This window comes from Tauraco erythrolophus, chromosome 2 (assembly GCF_009769465.1).
Source record: "Tauraco erythrolophus isolate bTauEry1 chromosome 2, bTauEry1.pri, whole genome shotgun sequence".
NCBI classification, from domain to species: domain Eukaryota; kingdom Metazoa; phylum Chordata; class Aves; order Musophagiformes; family Musophagidae; genus Tauraco; species Tauraco erythrolophus.
The window spans coordinates 120,337,571-120,362,288 of NC_141466.1; the positions used below are offsets into that span (position 1 = coordinate 120,337,571).

At 43.7% G+C, this 24,718-nt stretch overlaps 1 protein-coding gene across 1 annotated transcript; it reads left to right on the forward strand.

Annotated features, from left to right (window-relative positions):
- The first annotated feature begins 1,678 nt into the window (after positions 1 to 1,678).
- Positions 1,679 to 24,205, forward strand: DHX57 (DExH-box helicase 57). Its single transcript, XM_086631831.1, is given in 27 exon segments — positions 1,679 to 1,733; positions 1,865 to 2,018; positions 2,021 to 2,069; positions 2,725 to 2,877; positions 3,156 to 3,326; positions 4,052 to 4,863; positions 7,458 to 7,651; positions 7,783 to 7,904; positions 8,159 to 8,354; positions 9,102 to 9,226; positions 10,581 to 10,714; positions 11,395 to 11,449; positions 12,210 to 12,412; positions 14,380 to 14,496; positions 14,849 to 14,945; positions 16,244 to 16,417; positions 16,689 to 16,889; positions 17,679 to 17,740; positions 17,743 to 17,954; positions 19,034 to 19,129; positions 19,229 to 19,312; positions 19,444 to 19,581; positions 20,412 to 20,486; positions 20,912 to 20,996; positions 20,999 to 21,045; positions 22,123 to 22,323; positions 22,439 to 24,205. Coding segments are annotated over 26 exon segments (4,092 nt in total). The 5' UTR covers positions 1,679 to 1,733; positions 1,865 to 1,873; the 3' UTR covers positions 22,583 to 24,205.
- The last annotated feature ends 513 nt before the right edge of the window (positions 24,206 to 24,718 follow it).

Here is a 24,718-nt window from a genome sequence, read left to right on the forward strand (position 1 = left end):
AGGAGCTCCTGCCAGACTGTCCTCAGCTGCTCCTCTGCCCCTGCAGTAGCTTTTTTCCGTTTGCAGAGGCACAATGCTGGGGTATGTGTGACAGGCTGAGAGTTCAGCCTGGAGAAGAGAAGGTTCTGGGATGATCTTGTTGCAGCCTTCCAGTACTTAAAGGGGGCCTACAGGAAAGCTGGAGAGGGACTTTTTACAAGGGCGTGTAGTGATAGGACAAGGGGCAATGGATTTAAACTGAAAGAGGGCAGATTTAGGTTAGATATAAGAAAGAAATTCTTTACGTTGAGGGTGGTGAGGTACTGGAACAGGTTGCCCAGGGAGGTTGTGGATGCCCCATCCCTGGAGGTGTTCAAGGCCAGGTTGGATGAGCCTTTGAGCAACCTGGTGTAGTGGAGGGTCTCCCTGCCCATGGCAGGGGGCTTGGAACTAGATGATCTTTGAGGTCCCTTCCAACCTGAATCATTCTATGATTCTACGTGTTAACGTTGGGCCGTTCTATCACTGGCAACAACTGCTTAATACTAACAAGCTTGTTGTGTTAGCGCTGATGAAGATCCTGCTGTGAGGAGGTGAGGAAGGCTTGTGTTTTCTAAGACACATTCCCTGATAACTCCCCTGCCCTGACTCCACAGAGCGCTCAACTGTCTGGACAGCTCCTTGCAGAAGGGGATGGGTCAGAAGGAGCTTAATGTGGAAACAAACTGTATCTTTGGCTTTCAGCTCCCTTTGACCTTTACTCTCGGCCCTGCAAACTCCTGCGTCAAAAAATGGCAGAGCACAGGCTGCTTTCTGCTGTGAAAGTTCCCCTGAAGGTTTGTCCTTTGGGCTCCCATGTCCAATAAAATTCCATTAGGGTGGGAGAACTGGAGCTCCCAGGCTAGGCAGCACTGCTGGTAGGCTCATCCTTTTGGAGAGATCCTGCAGTTTTCGGTTGAACAGCTGTGAGTGATGTCAAAATACTATGGGTTAGAAATTAACTCTACCAAACTAAGATGTGGAACTAAGATCTTAGAATCATAGAATGGTTAGGGGTTGGAAGGGACCTTAAGTATCTAGTTCCAACCCCCCTGCCATGGGCAGGGAAACCCTCCACTACACCAGGTTGCTCAAAGCCTTATCCAGCCTGGCCTTGAACACCTCCAGAGATGGGGCATCTACAACTTCTCTGGGCAACCTATTCCAGTGCCTCAAAATAATGTGCCGTTGTATATATCTGCCTAAAGCAGAAGTTTAAAGTGATGAGTTATTAGCGTAAACAGCAACCCAGGAAGAGCTGCTTAGATTCAACAAAAGAAGGAGGAAACTAGGGGAAGGGGAATTCCAGCAGGAGCAGATCATGACCACCAACTCGTTGACCAGCTGCCACCTACTCAAAAGAGAACAATAGATGTAGGAAACTGAATGTGTGTTCTAATTTGCATCCTAGGCAAAGAAATCTTAACAAATTGTTGAACAGAATAACAAGGTATATGTGTTAGGTGTTGATGCTTTGTGAAAAAATAACTGTCGATTTGGAGCATGGGTGTGCTGTCCTTGGGACAGGCACCCATATATATGTAATAAAGGGAAATACCTCGACTTTGTGTGAGGGTTGGCTCGTTGCACAGCAGGTGATGAACCCAAGTTTCAGGACAACATGAGGAATATTATTTTTGTTTTCTAAACCCACAGAACTTATTTAACAGTCTTCTAGAAGAACGTGCCTTGCATACAGTTACACCAACATACAGGTAATTAACTGTGGTTTGAGAAGGTGTCTTCTCTTGTTGCATGGAAAAACAACTACCATAATATCTGCCTGGACGTTTGCAGTGTGCTAAATCATCTTCATAACCAAGGGCTATTTTTGTCCTTTCTTCAGCCAGAGAACATGAGTTCAGCAGGACGGAAAAGAGGAAAGCCCAACAGAGGAGGAGGAAGAGGGAGAGGAGGCAGTGGAAGAAGAGGAGGCAGCAGCAGTGGCCATTCAAACAAGTCTCAACTTGGTGGAAATAGGAAATGTTCAACCAAAATTTGGACGATGGAGATGATTTTTGTCTCTTCGAGGAATCGAGGCTAGAATCCAGGTATTTCTGTTAATTTGGTGGGACTCGGCATAGAGATGTTCGGGATACTTTGGAGCTGATGTTTGGGCATCTTTGAATATACAGAAGAGTGAAGGGGTGATGAAATTTTCAGTATGAAGCAGTTTTACATGTCTTTTTTTATGAACATTTTTAATGTTTTATAGCTAGGAAATTTTTTTTTTAAATTAGAACCTCTGATTTTCTTCTTTGGTCATAAAATAATTTCAGAACGTCTTTGATCAGAAATACTAATAAACATGGGATGTTCGTTTTTGTGTGTTAGAAAGCAGAAGCTGGGCCATGGAAAATAAGCAATTTAGAATGAATTTAGTATCCTGAATGTATTCTGACCAATCTAGCTTAGAAATACGTGGTTGTACTGTAGTCTGAGAACAGCCTTACTTAGCAAAGTGTTTATTAAATCGCTTTGGTGTAGGATAAAATATATATATGCATGCATGTGTGTGAGCAGATATAGACACACATATCCTGGTCGTGTAAGAATAAACCCAACTGAATAATCCTTAGGGATGCACTTGTCTTATTTTGGTTTTCCTGTTTTGAATTACAAGACTGGGACCTAGCACATCCCAATTCAGCCAAGATCATTGAGCTAGGCAAATAAGTCACTTTTGTGTTGTATTTTAATTTTCAGGTCAAATGCCCCTGTCAGAAGAGGAGGGCAAATGAAACAGCGACCGGAAGTGAGAATGCCTCTGCAGACCATACACATGACATCGGAGAATCAGAGAAGAGTGAAAGAGCTTCTTCAAGAGCTTCAAGGGCAGGAGCTGGTTCCTGAATCAGAGTTAGTTCAAACAGAGGCATTACTTCTGGCTCTTCTAGAGGAGCACGCTTTAACAGGCACACTGTTAGAAATGAAAACAGTATTCTTTTTTCCTCTTCTAATTTTATCTCAAGTCCTGTGTTTTTGAGTCTGCTTCATTCTTCTACAGTATTAATTCTGGTAAAGGGGTAGCAGAATCCTCTATTTAAATGGACAATTTAAAAATGCAGAGGTAGAGTTTATTGTCTACTCAACAGTAAAATTTTGTTTCATTTTAATTTGATAACTCTTTTTATCAGAGTAGCTAGTTATGGTGAAGGCGATGATGAACCTGATTACCTTGATGATGAACAGTGCTGGTCAACGGATCAGGAAGTTTCTAAGATAATACCAGGGTCGTCTGCTGAGCCAGCCGGGCACAGAATTGTGGAAAGTGAAGTGTCTTCGTTTGCTGTGCACAAACTCTCCAGGTGATGTTTTTCAGTGAATAATTTGTATCCCAAAGAGGTAAATCACTAGTCTCAATACTGTAAGCCCTCAGTGCCTGGACTTCCTCTTGATGCCAGGGAAGTTCTGTGTGCAGAACTGTTGAGTTTATATCTCCTACAAATTTAATCCTCAACTTCAAAATAATCGAATTTAAAATAATGATTTTACAAAAGTAAATCACTCCAACCTGTTTTCAGTGAAGTTTTCAGTTCCTTCTCCAAGTCAATGAAACAGATACTGGGAAAGCTCAGGGAGCATTGCTGTTATATGTATGTTTCTTCTAGACAGGTAATGTTTCAAAACCTTGTACGTGTTCTTCATCCATTTTGCTCAGATATGAGCATTATTAACTATTTTTCTTTGTCTAAGAGTGTTTTTATATGTGAGAGGACTCAGCTTTTTTTGAAGAGTTTAATTTACATAGTTCAACTAGGATGTGCTACATTCTGAGGTGTGAGATAGTAGCTGCATAAACTATTTTGTCACTTTAAAAACAACAGACTGGCATTCACAGACAGGAAATTACTGCCTGCCACTGTCATTTAAAATAGCATAAATATTTTTATGTGAGGTTTTTCCCCCAATAGTAGTAATAGTGTTTCATGCCATACATGCTTCCTTTCTGTAAGCCTAATCAAGCAGATCTGTGGTTGTTTTGCTTCATACGAGTCTCTGTCACTCACATGTTGCCTCTCTTTTGTTGCAGGTATGGTTTTGACAGCGAGCGTTGTAGGATGGTACTGAGATCCTGCAATGGTAATATTGGGGCATCATTGGAGTATTTGCTGTTGCAGTGCTTTACTGAAAGATACGGAGAGAAGATGCAGATTTCTGCAGCAGCTGCTGAAGCCAGTCAACAAGAATGTTTAGAACAGAGACAAGAAGAGGCTTTTGCCCTCCGGTCAATCTATGGAGAAAAATTTGTGGAAAGAATCAAAAACCGAGTTTGGACTTTTAGTTTGGAATTGGAGTACCTAGCAAACAGGCTCAGCAAATCTAAACAAAAGGATGGTTGTACTAGAGACACAGCGAAACAGACTTCAAAGGAAGTATGTAAATTTTATCTCCAAGGAAGCTGCAGGTTTGGTTCAAAATGCAGATTTGGACATGAATTCCCTCCAAACCATCCACTAAAACCAGCCAGGAACCCTGTAGATGATGCTCATCTCAGACTTAGCAGTGATGGTCCTGTGTATGAACTTGAAGTAAGATTTCCTGAAGAAAACAAGTATCCACTGCAGGCACCTCTTGTGGCATTTTATTCCACCGACAAGAATCTACCTCTTGCTTGTTGTTTACACATTGCTGAATTCCTCTTTGGAAAGGCCTTGATAGCTGCAGAGTCTAATGAACCAGTGGTGTACACCTTAGTGACTTGCTTAGAAGATGAATCTGAAGTAAGCGAATTACTTAAAAATACTCACCACAGCTATAGTGTTCCTCCTGCATCCCTGCGGGCAACACCTTCGGTAAAGCTACAGGCAGAGAGTACATCTGGTTCAAATGGAATGTCTGAAGGTATACCCAATTTTTCTCTATGGTTTCTGGGCTAAGAACAGTCAAAAAGATTTAAAAAAAAAAAAAAAAAAAAAAGAGAAGGCAGAGAGCCCAGTTCTAGCATCTGTTCAAATCTATTTCTGGAGATTAAGGTCGTGTGGTGAGCCAGATCCATAATCTGTCTGTGCCTCACAAAGTCCCTTCCATAATAAAACTACAGCAGAGGTTTTCTGCTGGCAAGAACTGTGTTAAAGGAGCACAGAGCTAATGAGTTTGGGTTGGCAGCGTGAACAGTGCCTGTTCCCACACAATAAAGAGCACTGGAGAGATGTGGTATGAGCTCACCAAAACTGACCAGAGAAGGAAGGGAACGGGGAAGGTTGGTTGCAAGCTTGGTGCATCTGCTACTGATCAGTTTCAGAAACATTTTTGTTTAAAAAAACCCAGTAAATTACCAATCGCTCCTCAAAATTAATTCTGTAAAGGTGCATTTAAGGCTAGATAAATGTCGCAGGTGGTTCTAGAATGTTGTTCAAGGTATCATCCTTTTTTTGCATGCAACTAGGTTGATTTCATGGGGGGGGAGTTGAGACGGTCACTTATGGCAGGATGACAGCAGATCTGTGGCATAGATGACCTTCAAGCTTTCAATTCCACAACCGTGTTATCTAACACAACTTTCTTCAAGAGAATTTTGAAGAACAACTGCATCACATTTTAGACCACCTGAATAGTTAGAGCCTATTTTTTTGTCACAGTAAAACAAATTATTCCATTTTTTTAACAGCTCCACAGAAAGGTAGCTTTATTCCAGAAATTGAAATCAGAGATTCCATATAATCTTCCTTATGTTATAAAATCTTCCTTATTTTATAAAATACCTTGTTTAGATAAATGTAGCCTTAAAACTTTCAAGGGCATGCTTACTGTCTGAGCAAATCCCACTTCAGTTGTTAGGCAGTAGGCACCAAAGTACCTGGTCCAGTTTCAGCCTTGGTTTAAAAGTACTTGACAGTGGCTTAACACTTAATGTTACAGTGTGGTTTTAATTAATTTAAGCCTGGTGCTGGCCATCACAGTCTTGTGCTTCATTGAAGTGGTCAGGTGGTGAATTGGAGAGGGGCAGCTGAGACACAAGAAAAACATTTGGGAAGGCAAACCAGTGGTTCACCATGTGGCCACCCAGACCACCAGAGCACAGCTGGTGCAGGGGTAGTGACAAGTGGGCTGGAGCTGGAGAAGTTGTGGTTTGTTCGATGGGGTGAGGTGAGGTTTACTGGTAGTGTTATACTAAACGCGTGTCAAAAACAGTCCTGCAGACTCTCAGCTCTGGTCTAATGAGATTCTTTGTTGAGAATGCTCTCTTTTCTGCAGTGCTGATGAGGTCCTGTTCCTTGACAACAAAAATCATAGAATTTCTAGGTTGGAAAAGACCTTAGAGATCATCCAGTCCAACCGTCCCTAATACCCCATTAAACCATGTCCCTAAGCAGTTCATCCACCCTTTTCTTAAATACGTTCAGGGATGGGGACTCCACCACCTCCCTGGGCAGCCTGTTCCAGTGGCTGACAACCCTTTCAGAGAAGAAATACTTTCTAACATCCAACCTGAATCTCCCCTGACTAAACTTTATACCCATTTCCTCTTGTCCTATCACCCATCACTAGTGTAAAGAGCCCTTCCCTCACCTCCCCACCATCCCTTCTCAAGTATTTGTAGGCCGTAATCAGGTCTCCCCTCAGCCTCCTCTTCTCCAGGCTAAACAGCCCCAACTCCCTCAGCCGCTCCTCATAAGTTTTATTTTCCAGCCCCTTGACCAGTTTAGTCACCCTTCTCTGGACCTGCTCCAGGAGCTCAATATCTCTCTTAAAGTGAGGGGCCCAAATATTCCAGGTGCAGCCTCACCAGTGCCGAGTACAGTGGCAGGAACACTTCCCTGTTCCTGCTGGTTACACTATTCTTGATACATGCCAGTATCCCATTGGCATCTAGTTGGAGATATCCCTGTTCCTTGCAGGGGGGTTGGACTAGATGACCTTTGAAGGTCCCTTCCAGCCCTAACCATTCTATGATTCTATGATTCTTGGCCACCTGGGCACACTGCTGGCTCATATCAAGCCAGTAGTCAACAACACCCCCAGGTCCTTCTCCGCCAGGCAGCTCTCCAGCCACTCTTCCCCGAGCCTATAGCCATGCTTGGGTTTTATACCCCAAGTGAAGGACTCTGCACTTGGCCTTATTAAAGCTCATGCCATTGGCCTCAGCCCAACGATCCAGTCTGTTCAAATCCCTCTGAAGGGCCTCCCTACCCTCGAGCAGATCGACACAGCCTCCCAGCTTGGTGTCGTCTACAAACTTAGTGAGAGTACATTCAATCCCCTCATCCAGGTCATTGATAAAGATGTTAAACAGAACCGGACCCAGCACTGAGCCCTGGGGAACCCCGCTGGTGACCGGCCTCCAGCCAGATTTAGCCCCATTTACCACCACTCTTTGGGCCCGGCCATCCAGCCAGTTTTTAACCGAAAGGAGGGTGTGCCTATCCAGGCTAGCAGTTACCGGTTTTGAAACCAGAACACTATGAAATAACTAACTGTACATTCTCTGTCTCAAGCCTCAACAGTGTCAGAGTGTCAGGAAGAAGAGGAGTTGGCGGAAGAGGAGGAGGAAGATGAGCCTGAACAAGTTGTTGTGGAGAATGAGAGTTATGTGAACCTCAAGAAAAAGCTTTCCAAAAAGTATGATGCGCAGGCAAAATCTCTGTATAACGAAAACGTTAAAATCTGCACGCAATTTCGGCTGAAAAAGGTATAATGTACAGAATCTGTTTTCATGTTTAGTTAGAGAAATAAATATTTAAGCTGTAGGCTGCTGTTTCAAACGGTTCTGTTCCACTCCAGTGATATTCTTACTCCATGCTGTCTGTTTTTGTGCATCAGTCTTCGAGGCACTTCCAGTCCTTGTTGTATGAAAGACAGAAGCTCCCTGCCTGGCAAGAGAGAGAAACCATTCTTGATTTGCTGAAGAGCCACCAAGTTCTAGTTGTGAGTGGCATGACGGGGTAAGAGTGCGATTGCACATACAGACTTTATCAAAGTAGACACAGAAGAACGTGGAATATATATCCTTGTCCTGGAATGGCTAGGGTGTCATCTGTCTGTGACCAGTGACAGCAGTCCTAGGTGAACTTCATGTGAAGGGTGACACTAATGAAACAAAGTGAATTTCAAGTGGAATGCAGTCATCTGAATTTACGTGGATGGAAGGTGTTGGTTTGTGGGGTTTTTTAATTAATCCCTGATTTTTTTCATGCAGATGTGGGAAAACCACTCAGATTCCTCAGTTTATTTTGGATGCTTCATTGCAAGGATCTCCAAGCAGAGTTGCAAACATCATCTGCACTCAGCCTCGTAGGGATCTCTGCCATTTCTGTGGCTGAACGTTAGCCAAAGAAAGAACAGAAAGGATTGGACTCACTGTTGGATATCAGATCCGTCTGGAAAGTGTAAAGGTATGTGTGCTTTGCTTGTTGTTTTTGTTTAGTTCTATTAAAATGTGCTTAGTGCTTTCTAGCATACAGAATCTCTGCCCTCTATCTGCCATATAGTGAGATAAGCAAGTCTGTATCACCTACATTTTGTATTATGAGATATTCTATGTTTTATTTCATCTCAAGTTGCAAACTCCACGAGTGCAGTACTGTGTCTTGTATTGTTGTTTTACTTTCTGTTGAGATAGGCGAAGGGGTCTGAGAGTATGAGTAATACTTCTGTCCTTTGGAAGGCTACTGACTTTGCTTCTTCTTGTCTCCATTTCCATTTGTCTCCCAAGTGGAGATTGAAGGGAACAGCTTCAGCCAGCGAGAAGGCGGAGTTGAATTCAAGCTGCTGTCTTGGAAGTGAAACTTTGTCTACATTGCAGCTGATTGCTTTTCCAAGAACTGTGTTTAAAAAGAGATTCACTAAATCTTTCTAGGGACAGAGGTCTGAGTTGTTTATCAGAAGCAACTTCCACAGGAAAACCAGTTCAGATTTTTTGTTTACCGTTACAGTGGCAGTGCCTCTTGGTAAGACGCAAATCCTCTTAAGTTTTAATCAAGAAAGGAAACTCATTCAGCCTGTCTCGAGCAGGGATTGCTTGTTCCCTTTCTGTCAAACCTGGCACTCAGCTGAAACCGAATGCTTTACAGCAGCGCATATTTTCTTTGCACTCTTTAAGTTGCACAAAGTCAACTGAATGCTTTGTCTTACCTTTCAAGTCCTCAGCTACAAGACTCTTGTACTGCACTACTGGTGTGCTCCTGAGAAGACTGGAAGGAGATCTGACTTTGCAAGGAATCACACACGTTATTGTTGATGAAGTTCATGAAAGGACAGAAGAAAGGTAAATAATCTTTTATCCCGTTAGCAAAATGAAAGAAGCATAGTCAGAAGGATGAAGGTGACTAAAATGCAAGTAACCAAAGTCAGTTGTTGATCCTGTGGCAGTAACGTGGGATGGGGGAAGGAGTCTGGTATTAGGTTCTTGTCTTTGGGCAGTAGGAAGTTGTGTTGAAGCAGCTTGCAAGAAAGCACGTCTCTCTCTTAAATTTCTGTGCCTCCAATCTGCTATCACATTGCAGTGGTTTTGAAAAGAGGGTTTGGATGGGGCTGGAGGGTTAAGTAACTTTTTAACCACAGTTGTCTGGTTAATCACAGTTGTCTGGTGAAATCATAGAATGGTTTGGATTGGAAGGGACCTCAGAGATCATCTAGTTCCAACTCTCCTGCCATCGGCAGGGAAACCCTCCACTACACCAGGCTGCCCAAAGCCTCATCCAACCTGGCCTTGAACACTTCCAGGGATGGGCATCCACAGCTACTTAGTTCTAGACAAGGTTCTTATTCTTCCCTTGTTTCAGCTTTTACTGAATACCCTAATGCTTCACATGCACTTTTGGGAATTATTTCTCCTGATGCAGGCTTCAGCAAAGCACCTGCAAGGGAGAAACATTCACGTTTTCTTCCAGTCTATAGACATTACTAGTTCTAGACAATCTCATCCTATCCTGCTGCAGCCTCCTGCAGTTTTACCCCACTTAACTGCTGATGTCAGGCAAAAGAAAATGTGTCAGTATCTCTGTAAACTATGAGGCAAGGATCATTTTCTTTCACAAGGATGTTTTCCTTATGAAATACTGCAGTGCAGTGGATTTCTAGGAGGCTTTGACTGTGGACCCAGTATTTTACAGCTCAGATTGTATTTTAGCCTCATAAAAGAGCTTGTATCTCTCAAGGATTCTTCTTCCTTCTCATCTAAAATCACTTCAAGCCAGTCTTCTAGGCATGCCACAAAAGCTATAAACATGTAGGGGAAGAATACAGGGAGCAGGGAAGAGTGGGTAAGTTTGAATAACTCTTCCAGTGAGGAAGAGGAGCAAAAAGGACTTGTGTTACTTTGAGTTAAGTTGTTATGCAATGTTCTTGTGTTGTCATTATGTAATTAATGTTATAAGGTAGTAGAACTTGTTGCTTAAAGGAATGCACCAAGTAATCCTGACACTCTAGTAAGGGACAACCAAAAGTAAGCAGATTGCTTTCTGTTAATTTACTGCATTATTAGCCTCCAGCCATTCCAAAGTCTTGTGCTTTTCTTATGGTATTGCTATGCGTACTGAAAACACCAGGAAAATGAACAGAATGCGGGGAGGGGGGAAGAGACTCAAGAAATTCAAATGTCTTTTGCTTGTTTTCTTCAGTGACTTCTTGCTGCTGGTTTTGAAGGATATAATGATTCAGAGGCCAGACCTGCGCATTATACTAATGAGTGCCACCTTGAATGCAGAGCTTTTTTCTCAGTACTTTCACTCCTGTCCAATTATTAACATACCAGGTGAAAAACAGTCATTTTATTATCCTGTCACATTCATTGTTTTAGGGGTTTGTTTCAGTACTTTGGCTTGCGAAGTGTTTCTCAGTTCAAGTGCAAGGAGCTAATTCGTAAAGTGGCAAGTCGAGGATTTGTACAAGAACTATAATTCCAAGGGCTTAGAAGGAAAGACCAATAAGATTTAGGAGAGAGAAGACTTGGAAATGGAGCCTTTTTCGTGCTGTCTTTATACCAGCAGAATGTCCTTCCCCAAAAGACAAAATGACATGGTGGGCATGACGGTTCCCTGAGCTAGTTTCACCACAGCCGAAGACTCTTCTCTCTCCTTGTGAAAAAGCAGCAGTGAGAGGATCCAGCTGGATGTGTACACATTTAGCCAAATGTGCCTTTTAAATTGCTAAGTTGTCACATGGAGCATGACAGAAACGTGTAGCCTCATGGATATGTTCCTGTAACTGTGTCAGCCCTTCTCTGACTGTGTCAGTGCATGTTACCAAACCATGCTTGGAAAACATCTGTTGTTTGTCTTAGACAGAAGTTGTGTTGAAGAGTGCAGTATAGTTGAGAGCTGTGAAGCCAGTGTGTGACATAATAAACTGTATGAGATGATAACTATCTTCTGTCTCTTTCCTCTCTTGTGCATGTTGTGTGGCATGTAGATTTATTCTCATGTTTCCTTTTAGGTCGAACATTTCCTGTGGATCAGTTTTTTCTGGAAGACGTGATTGCAATGACAAGGTATGACATTGCCGAACATTCTCAGATGTATTTGGCCTTTGAGGTTGCAGTATTGACCTTCAGACTGCAGTAGTTCTGTGCCTAAATTTAAAAATTAAATCCTCTAAAATCTCCCCCATCATTTGCAGTCTTGGAACTAAAGTACTGACTTTAAACCAGGCTTCTTATACTGCAGTGGGGTCTAGGATCTCATGCCAAAACAAGCCTTTCTGCATCAAGTACCACATAATTACTCAAGAAAAAGTGAATTTTCCCAGGAAGAGCTTGTCAGTGCTTGTGCTTTGTTTGTGATGGTTAGACATTGGCAAGCAAAAGAAATTTGAAGGTATATTTCAGCACTGAAGGTGAAAAATGCAGGATACCAAACAATTCCTTTTTGTAAGCCCTACCTTGCAGCTCAGGTACCAGGTTTCTGTCACTATTTGTAGTTACAGGAGAGTCACAGCAGCTCAGATATTCCAGATAGTAAATTGATCAGCTGTTGTAAATCACTTGCAGATTGTTGTTCTGAGCTGCCTACTTAGCTGTCAAGGTAAAGTTTGCAGTCCTAGTCTTTCGCATCACTGCTTTTAAAAGACTAGCATTCCAGTATGCAAAGACACCTTGACCTTCATACTGTCTATGGCTTTGCAACCCACTTATACAAAGTTCCTCTCAGATTTCTATTTAAATACTTTTTGTACCCTATCTCTGTCGTAAGTATTAGGAGGAGACTGACTGTTAGGCTTCTTTTCACACCACTAAATGTTCTACTGTTCAGGTATGTTTTAGAGGACAGTAGTCCCTACAGGCGCAAGACAAAGCAAGAAAACAAACAGAATGGAAGACACAAAAGAACTGCATTTGAAGAAGTAGAGGAGGACCTGAGACGTGCTGGCATTCTGGAAGGCACTGACACAGTTGTCAGAGATTCAGACCCAGACCAAAAATTAACTCTGAAGCAGCTTCTTACACGCTATAGAGGTGAGCTACTTCTTAAATCCAATAAATGTGCATACAACATTTGCCAGCCAACATGATGTGTTAGCATATAATAGTGTGTGTTGAATGCAGGTATAGACTTCAGAGTTTTGTACTTGTGAAGTTAAGCAGGTCACTACTTCTAGATGAGACCAGAAACCTCCTGCCAGCTTAAAAAAAAAAAAAAAAAAGAGAACCCATTGTTCTGTTCTCTTAAATTAGAACAAACATCTTGGCTGAAAACAGTTCTTAGCATCTGAAAATGAACAGTTTTCAGCTGCTATCTATTTCCATCCCTTTTCAGATGCCTTGTTAGTTCCACTTTCTTCTCTGTATCTGTTCTTGCTGAAGTGGCTTTATGTAAAGCACAGCATGTATCTACCCAAGGAGATCACTTCAGCATGACAAACCTGCCTTGAAAAATTCAATCACTCTGTGAATGGCTTAATGAGAGAGGCAGACCTTTCGGTGAACTTCCCACTCTGTCATCATCAAAATCCTCCTTGTGCTTAGTCCTGAAGAGTTTCTCCCTGCACATTCTTGTGGTGAGCTCCAGGTGGTATTGAGTGAGAGCCATTGCTTAAAAGCTTCAGATTCTTGCTAGACAGTTACTATCTCAGAAGAGTAAGGGAATCTGGGTGTCTTTTGAGTTAGTGTAAGAAACATTGGAAGGGAGAAGAGAGAGCTTGAGAAAGTAGTCCTGGAGGTATCTGTAAATGGCCATATGAAGGCTTTCGACTCCTCTTACATGTGTGCGTGTCGTTCTGCTAGTAGATGAATCCTGGTCTAGGCTGTGCACAGGGCAGTTGTGAGCCCCATTAAGGCATGAGAAAGGAACGGAGGAGCTGAAACAGAGGAAAGCATGGAAGGGAGAATGTGACACATTGGGTCACTTACGGGGCTACCTCTGTCTGGTCTAAGCCAGATGCTGTTTAAACTAAGGTTTGGTTGGCTGTGCAGTGTCGTCGTTTAGCCCAGCTGGCAACTAAATGCCACACAGCTCCTCACTCACTCTCCCCCACCCCCAGGGAATGGGGAAGAGAATTAAAGGGGAAAAGGGAAGGAGACTCATGAGTTGAGAAAAAAAACAATTTATTAATAATCATAGAGAACATTAAAAGTAATAATGATAATATATGAATGTCTATATGTATAATGTTAATAATATATACTGACAAGTGATGCATAATGTAATTGCTCACCACCTGGTGATCAATGCTTGGCCTGCCATGGCAAACAATCCTGAAACAGATAAGTCTCTAAATTGGATGGATTTGACAGATGGACCACTCGGTGGTAAAGGAATTGGCTGATGGTTGCACTCAAAGAGTTGCGGTCAATGGCTTGATATCCAAGTGGAGACCAGTAGCAAGTGAGTTCCTCAGGGGTCAGTACTGGGACCGGCACTGTTGAGCATCTTTGTTGGTGACATGAACAGCGGGATCGAGTGCACCCTCAGCAAGTTTGGTGACAACACCAAGCTGTGTGGTGTGGTCGACACATTGGAGGGAAGGGGTGCCATCCAGAGGGACCTTGACAGACTTGAGAAGAGCAAAAGCTCTGCTTCCTGGTCAACTCTCCTTTATATACTGGGCATGACATTGCGTGCTATGGAATACTGCATTGGCCAGTTTGGCCCTCAGTCCTAGGTCTAAGTTCAAATCATAACGGTAATTGTGGGCCCTTTGTCCCGGCTATGCTCCCCCCAGCCTGTTGTGCTCCTGCACACTGGCAAAACACGGGAAGCTGAAAAAAGTCCTTGAGGTCTCAATACCAACTAAACATCAGTGCGCTGTCAACGTTCTTCTCATAACGAATCTCAGACTAAAACCAAACACAGGGCTCTTTTAGCTGCTTAAAGAGAAACTAGCTCTATCCCAGTCAAAACCAGGACACACTGGTTCAATGCATCCAGCAGATGTTTTTTACAAGAGATGGACCTACTATGTGCTTTATTTCTTTTTCCCCAGGGGTTAACAAGACAGTGTTGAAAACAATGTCTGTCATGGACTTGGACAAAGTTAATCTGGAATTAATTGAAGCCTTGCTGGAGTGGATAGTTGCTGGCAGACATTCATACCCCCCAGGTAATTTCATTCTCCTTGAAAGATAATCAAAAGTAGATTAATGGAGGCTGTGCACTTATAGACAGCCCAAAGTTAATGTTTTACATGCAGAGTTTCTGACGTTACTGATTATCTTTCAAAAAAGTAAAGTTCTAGCTGAGTAACAAAGCCCCTGATATACAAGGAATGGGGAAGGTGAGAGAATTGTCTACTTTGGAAAGTAGTTGGTGAGGGCTGTTGCAGCCTGTGTGGTTTTTGTACAATAATTGCAAAACAGAGCTGGAACTTTGACTTGGGCCTTCTGCACACTGATAAAATATCATGCTGTCCTTTCTGTTGAATGATTGTTTTTTTTTTAAATCTACTTATGTAGGTGCTGTGTTGATATTTTTGCCTGGTCTAGCAGAAATCAAGATGCTTTATGACCAGCTCCAGTCTAATGCTCTTTTTAATAACAGGCAGAGCAAGAGGTAAGGCAAAAAAGCTCCAATACTAGTCATCTTTACCCATAAATAAAGAGCAGCTTCCTGCAGAAAGCTTGTCGTTATCCAGGGATAAATAAAGGTTATGAAATGTTTGATAGGAAGATCTTGACTCCAGTCAGGGTAATTCCTTTTCTGCTATCTGGCTTGCTCTTTTTGCTTTTTCTTCTCAACTCAGGAGAGTTAGTTGAAGTTCTCGGAGACCCTAGTGATGAGTGTTCTCCATTTTGTGCTCTGCATGACCCAGTGAACTGTTAAAAACTTCACCTCAGCCCCCGTTCTGTTTCAGAATGTTTGCTGAGACACATGCAGTTGTGGTTGCATTTGGCCTTAGATTGTGAAATGGAGATGTAATTGAATCTCCTTGAATCAAGTTTTTACACAGATGTCCATGGCAAGGTTAGCTGGAGTGATTTCTTGCAGACTGGCATTATAAAGGGCAGATTCTAAACTCTTCAAAAGAGGCAGAATTTTGCTCAACTCTATTCTGAGACCTGTCCCTTCTATAAACTTGTCCACCTTCCCTTAGAACGTATATCAGAAATAGTGTGGCCAGCAGGACTAGGGAAGTGATTGTCCCCCTGTACTCAGCACTGGTGAGGCTGTACCTCGAGTACTGTGTCCAGTTTTGGGCCCCTCATGACAAGAAGGACATTGAGGTGCTGGAGCATGTCCAAACAAGAGCAACAAAGCTGGTGAAGGGTCTGGGGCACAAGTCTTACGAGGAGCAGCTGAGGGAACTGGAGTGGTTCAGCCTGGAGAAAAGGAGGCTCAGAGGAGACCTTGTCACTCTCTACAACTACCTGAAAGGAGGTTGTGGTGAGGTGGGGGTCAGTCTCTTCTCCCAAGTAACAAGTGACAGGGAGAGAATTAACAGCCTCGAGTTGCGTCAGGGGAGGTTTGGATTGGATGTTAGGAAAAATTTCTTCACCAAAAAGGTTGTCAAGCATTGGAACAGGCTGTCCAGGAAGTGGTTGAGTCACCATCCCTGGAGGTGTTTAAAAGCCATGTAGATGTGGTGCTTAGGGACATGTTTAGTGGTGGACTTGGCAGTGTGAGGTTAACTGTTGAACTCAATGAACTTAAGGCTCTTTTCCAACCTAAGTAATTCTATGATCATTGTGTCTTAAAGGCGATATGGCAGAGAGATTTGCTGGTTTTATACTGGTTTGAATGGCTGTAGGCAGTGTCTAGTACTAGTAGGGCACAAGTGTGTGCAGGTAAATTGTTCCCAAGAGGGAAAAGCCTGGAGATGCACTAAGCGTGCTGTCATATTGCCCTTCCAGGTGTGTTGTTTATCCACTTCATTCTTCACTGTCTAGTGAAGAACAGCAGTCAGTGTTCCTCAGGCCTTCTGCAGGAGTTATGAAAATCATCATCTCTACAAACATTGCAGAAACATCTGTCACCATTGATGATGTGGTCTACGTGATTGATTCTGGAAAAATGAAAGAGAAAAGGTACTGGGATTCATTCCTTGGGGCTTTGTGATCTGGGAAACTTCTCTATGCCTTGAGCTGCTTGCTTTAGCTTTCCAAAGAGCTGGGAAAAACTTGAAGGAACTTGATCCACAGAAAGCTGCTGTAAGCTGGAGGTAGCCAGTCTAGACTCAGATCCAACTGCAGGGGTGGGAACTGTGTCCATGCAGAAGTTGGCAGAATCTGCCTGCTTCACCTCTGGCCTGTTCGCTCTGCACTTGTGAATATAAGCCTCTTTCTTCCTGTCTGGTAGATACGACCCAAGCAAAGGAATGGAAAGTCTGGAAGACACGTTTGTGTCCAAGGCCAATGCTCTGCAAAGGAAAGGGCGAGCAGGCCGCGTAGCCTCAGGTGTCTGCTTTCATCTTTTCAGTAGCCATCACTATAACCATCAGCTTATAAAACAGCAGCTACCAGAAATACAAAGAGTGCCTTTGGAGCAGCTTTGTCTAAGGTGAGCTGTTTTTCCTATATTTCTTGAAAAGCCAGCATGCAGAATGTCCTTCCTCCACTGCAGGGAGCGCCTGGAATGCTGTTACCAAGATGTTTAGTTTCCTCAGTGTTTTCTCACATCGTGAAACCAAGAAGCTCGCTCTGGAGATCTAAGGCTCTGTTGGCTGGTTGCTTTGATCTTACTGTTCACATGGCCTCTGCATCCAGAGCCCCTCCTAATCACACCCTCCACCAGTTCTCCCTGTCCTTCACATTCGTTAGCGCTCATCTAATCCTAGGAAAAAGATACGTCTCCCATCGCTGAAGAAGACAGTTGCATTCCTGTATTCCAGACCCATGGTAGATGTTTGCGCCTTCGCACTGTTAACTCTCTTGTGGTGTTTCTGTGCAGCACAGTGCAGAGAAGCCACAACCTGGATCACACACCACCATCAGCAGATGCTAAATGAAGAGGCCCTCCCATCCCTGCTGCAGACTGTGCACCCCTTTGTACAAAAAGGAAGCAAAACAACACAAATTATTTTTTTACAGTGAAAACTTTATTTTAAACCATGGTGTGCTAAATAGGAATCTGTTCTTACAGACTCTGTGGGGCTGGATGAGGTACACTGCCCCCAGCTGTTATTTCACATTGCTTCCTCACTTGAGACGTTACAGGCCTTCTCTTGGAAGCACATTTTCTGTGGCTTTTGTTTTGGTTTTATAAAAGCTTGCTTTTTTGTCCTGTGTATGGAACTAAGCTGCTTTTTTATCTTTCTTTTTTCTTTTTTAATTTTTTTCCCTCCTTAAGAATTAAGATCCTGGATATGTTTTCTGCACAGAGTCTTCACTCTGTCTTATCACGACTAATTGAGCCCCTAGAACTGAGTCTTTGCGGGCATCGAAGCTGCGACTCCAAGACTTGGGAGCATTGACTCCAGATGAAAAGCTTACCCCTCTGGGATATCACCTGGCTTCTCTGCCTGTTGATGTCAGGATTGGCAAGCTAATGCTGTTTGGCACCATCTTCCGCTGCCTGGATCCTGCACTAACTATAGCAGCCAGTCTGGCCTTCAAGTCGCCTTTTGTAAGTGTTCTCAACTGTGTCCCACTTTGAAAGTGGTGTGGTGTAACTCGCAGCGTACTACATGAGTATTTTACGTTTCCTTTTTAGCCTGTATTGTTCATACGCCTATTAAAAAAATCCAGTTATCAGCAGAAGACCAAAACTATGCAGCAGCAGCAAGAATGTTGTTTGAATTACGAGCAAACAGTAGAAACAGAGTTTTAATTTGAACTAAGAAGTACGGCCAGTCCATTTTGTCCAAATCTCGAGCAAAAATTGAAAACTAATGGTAATATAAGAAGCAGTTAGAAATAATTATGGAACAGCGATAATGATGAAGTTGACATGTCTGAGCTGTGAATGCAGAGGGCAGTTTGGATCTCAATTTGTGTGTTCACTTTCACTTGGGCTTTTTGAATCAGCTGCTGTGCTTAGAGCTGCTCTTAATGTTCTACTGAAATGTACAAACTTGCCTGAAAAGTCAGACTTTCTTGGAGTTTTGCAAACAGTTTGTACCAAGGATAGTCGTGAAAGAAATGGAAATAGATTGTTCTAGTTATTTCATTGTGTGTTGTTTTCCATATGCTGGGCATTTTCTGCAGCGTTTTGGCTTCAAGCGCTGTAAGTTTCTACATGGTGATATAGAATAACTTATATTCAGCTTTTGAATGTCCTGATTTCCTATCACCTTCTCGCTCAGACCCACGTGGATTTTAGACTTGGCTGTGCTCTTCTCTGTTACAGACATTCTCATTTAAGCTTTAGCTCCCTTAACTTGCTAAGATTTGTCAGATGGTGTTTTTCCTGGATTTTGGCATTCTGCAGCTGCAGAGAGGTCTGGCCAAATGGAAGTATTTTGTGTGAGCGGGTCAATCACAACTTACCTTTGAATCTCTTGCGGTTAGACAGGGCAATGGGCTTAGGTGTTCTGCTGCTGACTAGGTATTTTTTGAATGCTTTACGTTTTAACAATGGAGAAAACTTGCATTCTGACCTGTGAGATGCTGTGAAAATACCAAAGATTGTGCTGTACAGCTCACGCAATGGCTTGTCCAAGTTGTGAGGGCAAGAACGCGCTTAATCTGTTACTACCTGTCCAGGTGTCACCATGGGATAAGAAGGAAGAAGCAAACAAAAAGAAGCTGGAGTTTGCAGTTGGAAACAGCGACTACCTGGCTCTTCTCCAGGCCTATAAGGTGAGCTAAAATTCCGTAGCCTCCCTCAGAGGTTTGTCATGTGCTTGAAATTCAAGCTGAAATATTTCATTAAAGGTTTCCTCCCATCCTCTCAATTAGGGATGGCGTTTAAGTATCAAAGAGGGCTCTCAGGCAAGCTACAACTACTGCAGGGAAAACTTTTTGTCTGGAAGAGTTCTTCAGGTAAGTCAGTTTTTGTGGTCTTGCACAGGGACTGGTGGAGACAATTGCAGAGTCGTAGTGACAAAAATAAGCAACTGGTGATGACTCCTGATCCTGTGTGACACCCATCACAGGCCTTTGTCTGTTTGTAGGAAATTGCCAGTCTGAAACGGCAATTCACAGAGCTGCTTTCTGACATTGGGTTTGTGAAGGAGGGATTAAGAGCCAGGGACATTGAGAAGAAGTGGTCCTATGGAGGCGATGGTGTGTTGGATGCCACAGGAGAAGAGGTAATTCTCAGCATTTCAGTGCTCTGAAACGATGCTGCCATTTCTCATTTGACCTGGATGCCAGGTGGGCTCTAGGCTGGTGGGCTTCTTGCCACAGTTTGGCTTTGTAATCTCACACTGGCAACAGTCACCTCCTGTCCACTCTGTTCTTCCTCCCTTTACATCGTACATGCTGGTACCAGCCTTGATCGTGTGAGGCCTGAGGTACCCAGGTGTGGAAGTGAGCTAAACCTGCTCCTTTGACACAGTGAAACACTGCTGACTTGACACATCAGAAGTCAACGAGTGGTGGAAAGGCACAGGTCTGACTCATGACGTGGCCTGAACGTTGGGATTAGTGCCAACCTTATTTTGGGAACAGAATTACATTACAGTGCAGGCAGTGAAATTTTTCAGCATTGTGGACAATCCGCAGAAGGCTGTACCTCTGGAGCCAGAGATGTTGTGGATGGTTGCCCAGACAGGTTGCCCAGAGAAGCTGTAGATGCCCCATCCCTGGAGGTGTTCAAGGCCAGGTTGGATGAGGCTTTGGGCAACCTGGTGTAGTGCTTGCTTTCTCTCAGGGGCAAGCTGCTTTGTAGCCAGGCATTAAATGGTTCAGCACTAACTGCATCAAAATAGTTGGTGGCCAGTTTGCTCTTTTGATAGTGGGGAGAACACAGCACAGGTCTAGCCTGAGACCGTAGGAGCAGTAACTGGTCCTCCCTTATAAAGCACAGCAGTGCAGCTATAAAAGCAGTCCAGTTTCAGGAATTTAATCATTCCAGAAGCAAGGCTTTTACCCTGAAGACTTACCTGTAGCATACCTAATGCATGCATTAATTTCACAGGCAAATTCGAATGCAGAGAACATCAAGCTGATCTCAGCTATGTTGTGCGCTGCACTGTATCCCAATGTTGTCCAGGTAAAAGAATGCTTTTTCATTTTCCCTTCTGCTGCCTAGCATATCCACACAGCCTGCTCTCAGGCTGGGCCAACTGTGGCAGCCTTGAGCCTGGTTTACGTTGCCAAAACTTCCTGCTTCTCGTGTTAGAGCCAGGCATCTGAGCTTCAGTTTGTATTGCTTGAGGCTGCTGCGGTTCCTACAGGCTGATTTTAGTGTCCCACAGAAGCCAGCAGCAAATGTTCTTAAGAAGCTACTTTAAATCACAGCGTTTTTAGAAGGCTGAGGTTCCAAATGAACAGTCAGGGTTGGACAGCACCTGGGCTGTAATCTCTGACAGTAGTGACTTGACATGTAACTACTTGAGAATTTCTGGTTTTGATAAAACATAAGTTAAAAAGGTTTCCTGGTACAGCAGATTTTTATAACTTTTTCTTACTATACAGGTGAAAAAGCCAGAGGGCAAATACCAGAAAACCAGTACAGGAGTGGTCAAAATGCAGCCAAAAGCAGAAGAGCTGAAGTTTGTTACCAAAACGATGGTTATGTTCATATTCACCCTTCATCTGTGAATTACCAGGTCAGGATTCTTTTTTCTGCAAAGCACGCTCTTTTTTATAAAGAAATCACCCTTGCTTGAGCAGCTGACGTTACAGTGAGGATCCCTATCAATGTTTAAAAAAAAATCTTCACAATTGAACAGTCCCCTGTTAGAATTGTAAATAACGATGCGTTCCCGAGAAGAGTACCCTCGTGGGCACACAGTTAAACTCCAGCCTTGGGAGTGGAATTAGCAGATGCAGTAACCCCACAGTTCATGTTTTCTTAAGAAAAGTTCTTTCTGCAGAACTGCAGAAACTGCAGGCAAAAATGTTGCAGCTGCAACGCTCCCCTGCGTTCTCCTCGGTATGGACTGGGATTGCGTGCACGTGTGTTGCACCTTCATACACTTCTCCCCACCGCCTCTCCCCAGGCTTTGTCTCTGCAGCTGAAATATTATTTATTGGTAAATAAATAATTTTAATTAATTAAAATTTAATTAATGAATATATTTTATTTTTAATTAGTAATTTATTTCAGGTGAAATATTATTTATTGGTAAATAATTCAGGGACGTTTGTTTCTTTGTGGGTCCTCAAACTCTGAAGTTAATTTCCTTTCCAGTTTAATAGCTAATACTTAGGTAAGAGCTCTTCTCTCTCTGCCATGATATATGGTAATATTTGTCTCATGAAGTCTGTCTCCATATTTGATGAGTCATTGCTTTTCCAGGATAAAAAGTGGGGTTTTAATCATTAACCACATATTTAGGTTATTAAGGCTTTGAACTGTTCATCACTCTGGCTTTGAAAGAGTGCATTACAAATGCACGTTAAATGGAGAACTTGGGACCTTGAGGCAATGCTGATGAATTAGCTGATTTCTGACACGCTCACAGCAAAGCAGGCAGGAACAAGGGATAACTGGCAAAATTACTGGCAGCTCTTACGGGTCAGAGGGAGTCTGTTAGTCCCACAGGTGCATTTTAGGCACATCTGCTGTTCTTTACAGTGGTAGAAAAGGCAGAGGAGGCCTGTGTGGAAGAGTCAGGCAGGCCCTTATCTGCCTGAGCAGGTAAGACATGGCACTTAACGAGGACGTTGTGTCCGTGTTCCAGACCAGGCACTTCGAGAGCCCCTACCTGGTGTATCACGAGAAGATCAAGACCAGCCGCGTGTTCATTCGGGACTGCAGCATGGTGTCGGTCTACCCGCTGGTCCTGCTCGGAGGTGGGCAGGTTCACATGCAGCTGCAGAAGGGAGAATTTGTCATTTCCCTTGATGACGGATGGATACGGTTCGTGGCTGCCTCTCACCAGGTGAGGAAAAGGGGAGGGATCATCCCGAGAGTGCTGCAGAGCTGTGCTTGCGACTAGAACGCAGGAGATGTGTTTCACGAGCCTTACACTCACCTCTGTGTTTTACCGTGTTTAGGTGGCTGAGTTGGTGAAGGAGCTGCGCTGTGAACTAGACCAGCTGCTGCAGGACAAAATCAAGAATCCCAGCATGGATTTATGCCTATGCCCTCGTGGATCTCGGATCATCGGTATGATTGTAAAGCTTGTGACCACACAGTAATGTGAAAACAGTTTTCTATAGACTCGCTGCCTGAGAACAGACCACGTAACATCAGTCCCCTGATGTATTTGTTGTCCCAAAACATGGCACTGATCTCTGGAAGACCAAGTTGGCAACTGTACTGTTGACACAGGTTTTTGTGGTTTTTTTCCCTTTGTTTGCAGAGAGCTCGCTTGTTTAAAGTAAGGCAGCTTACAGTGCACTCTGGGAAATGGGAAAATGGCAAATCTTCCAGGAGGAATAGAAACCTTGAAGTAAGAAAGCAAGGTGCTTTTTCATGAGGCTATAAACTGGCAATAGTGTTTTCCGGTCACAAAAATACCTGCTAACTGCTTCTTGCAATGGTAATGGCTGGAGGCAGCATGTGACATTGTAAGCTGCTCCCAAATTGCTTTAAACCCACTTCTGCATTTTGGCCAAGACTTTACTGAGGTGGTCAGTCTTTGCTGACCAGGGAACAATTTTACGGTCCGAACCCAAAGCCCTCAGAAAGGTGTGCACCATTTGGTTCATGTCAAGGGGTTCTGAAACAGATATAGAGAGCATCCTCTGGCAAGGAGACTGTACCAGATCTGTTGGAGGAACTTGTTGGATCGGTGCACGCTGTTCTGTTTGCAGTGTGAAACTGCACGAGAGCGTGGATGTTTCCCCTGAAAGCTGAGCTTTCCCAGACCCACCTCTTGTGAAAAAGTAGAACAGATTAGATGGACTGCTGTAGTGCATTAAAAATGGAGCCTTGGCTGGATGGTATTGCTCACGGTCCATCTCCTGCCACTGGAAGTGGTAGTCCTCCTGCCACCCTGCACAGCTGGAAGAAAGTCACATGTTTGGAAACGCCAATCTCCTGCTCTGGGGAGCTGACTGCTACAGAAAAGTGTGAAAACATGCCGCAGTAATAATGAGCTATTACTTCTTCCCTTTGACATTGCATAATTTCAATGCTGAGCTGCATGATGTACTAGCAACTGCAAAGAGCAAGTGCCTTAAGCGAACTAATTTTGCTGTCACCTGTAATAGTAAACCCAGAGCAAACGCTACCATCAGCCCTGCACAGAAACAGCCTCAGGCTGAAGAGTGAGGAGCAGAAGGAAGCACACCATTCAAGGACTAGCTCAATTTTTCAAAAGACACTTGAATGTTTGCAGAAGCAGTTTCACAGCGATGCACCCTTGCATGAGGAAGAAGGCAGGAGTACCAAGACCAACACACCGGTGCAGTACAATGGGCTCTGCAGGTATGAACTGCAGGCAGCCAAACCGTTCCCACAGCTTAATGCTGGTCAACAGTAGCACCATACTCCTGTGACTGCGCACCTGGACACCTGGCTGTTTTTTTCCTGAGGCTTAGTGAAGAGCTGTGAAGGCCTAGGAATGCTGGGGTGGGGTATTCAAGTGCTGTGGAGGCATATGGAGTGTCTTCAGCCAGCTGCTAGTTCTGTCTGAAGCAGGAGTGGTAAGATAGGATGGTGCTGCCCTGTGTGCCTGGCAGCCATGCCAGTAAAGGTGAGCAAATACCGCTTCTGTTCAGGTTGGCTGTGGAGTGAAAGAGGAACAGATCCTGTTTTTCACCTCAGAAGTCCATACAGTTTCAAAGTGGTATCTTGAATAAATGACTTCTCCACCAGCAGGGAGTGCTGCATTTTGTTTGGGAACTAGTGCTCAGGCAGGCTCTGTATGGTTCTTCTCCCAGGTAAATTCCACCTGAGCAATACCAAAGGGACGGTGAGGGCAAGGACAGCCAAGGATGTAGCAGCTGCTAAAAAGCAGCATCCACCCTGCTGGAGGGAGGACTTGTGAAATGTCCTAGTGCCTTGCCTTGGTAGCAGAACAGGCAAGTCTGGGAAGGGAACCCACAACAAAAGCACAAATGAATAGGTACACTCCAAGGATGACAGTGGACACTGAAAGGTGAGCATGCCTCTCATGTCTCACCACCTGGGCTGCAGTGCCAGCTGTTGCTTCAGGAAGGTTTCGAAGTTATTACTTAGAAATAACAAGTAATAATAAGCCAGTGCCAAAGCTGGCTGAACCCTCAGCAATTACATATGCACAGACTGGGCACAGTGGTTTTTTTACTTGTTTCTTTCAGCAGGTACATTCAGCCCCTGAAACCAGTGCCAAACAGCTTCATTTCCCC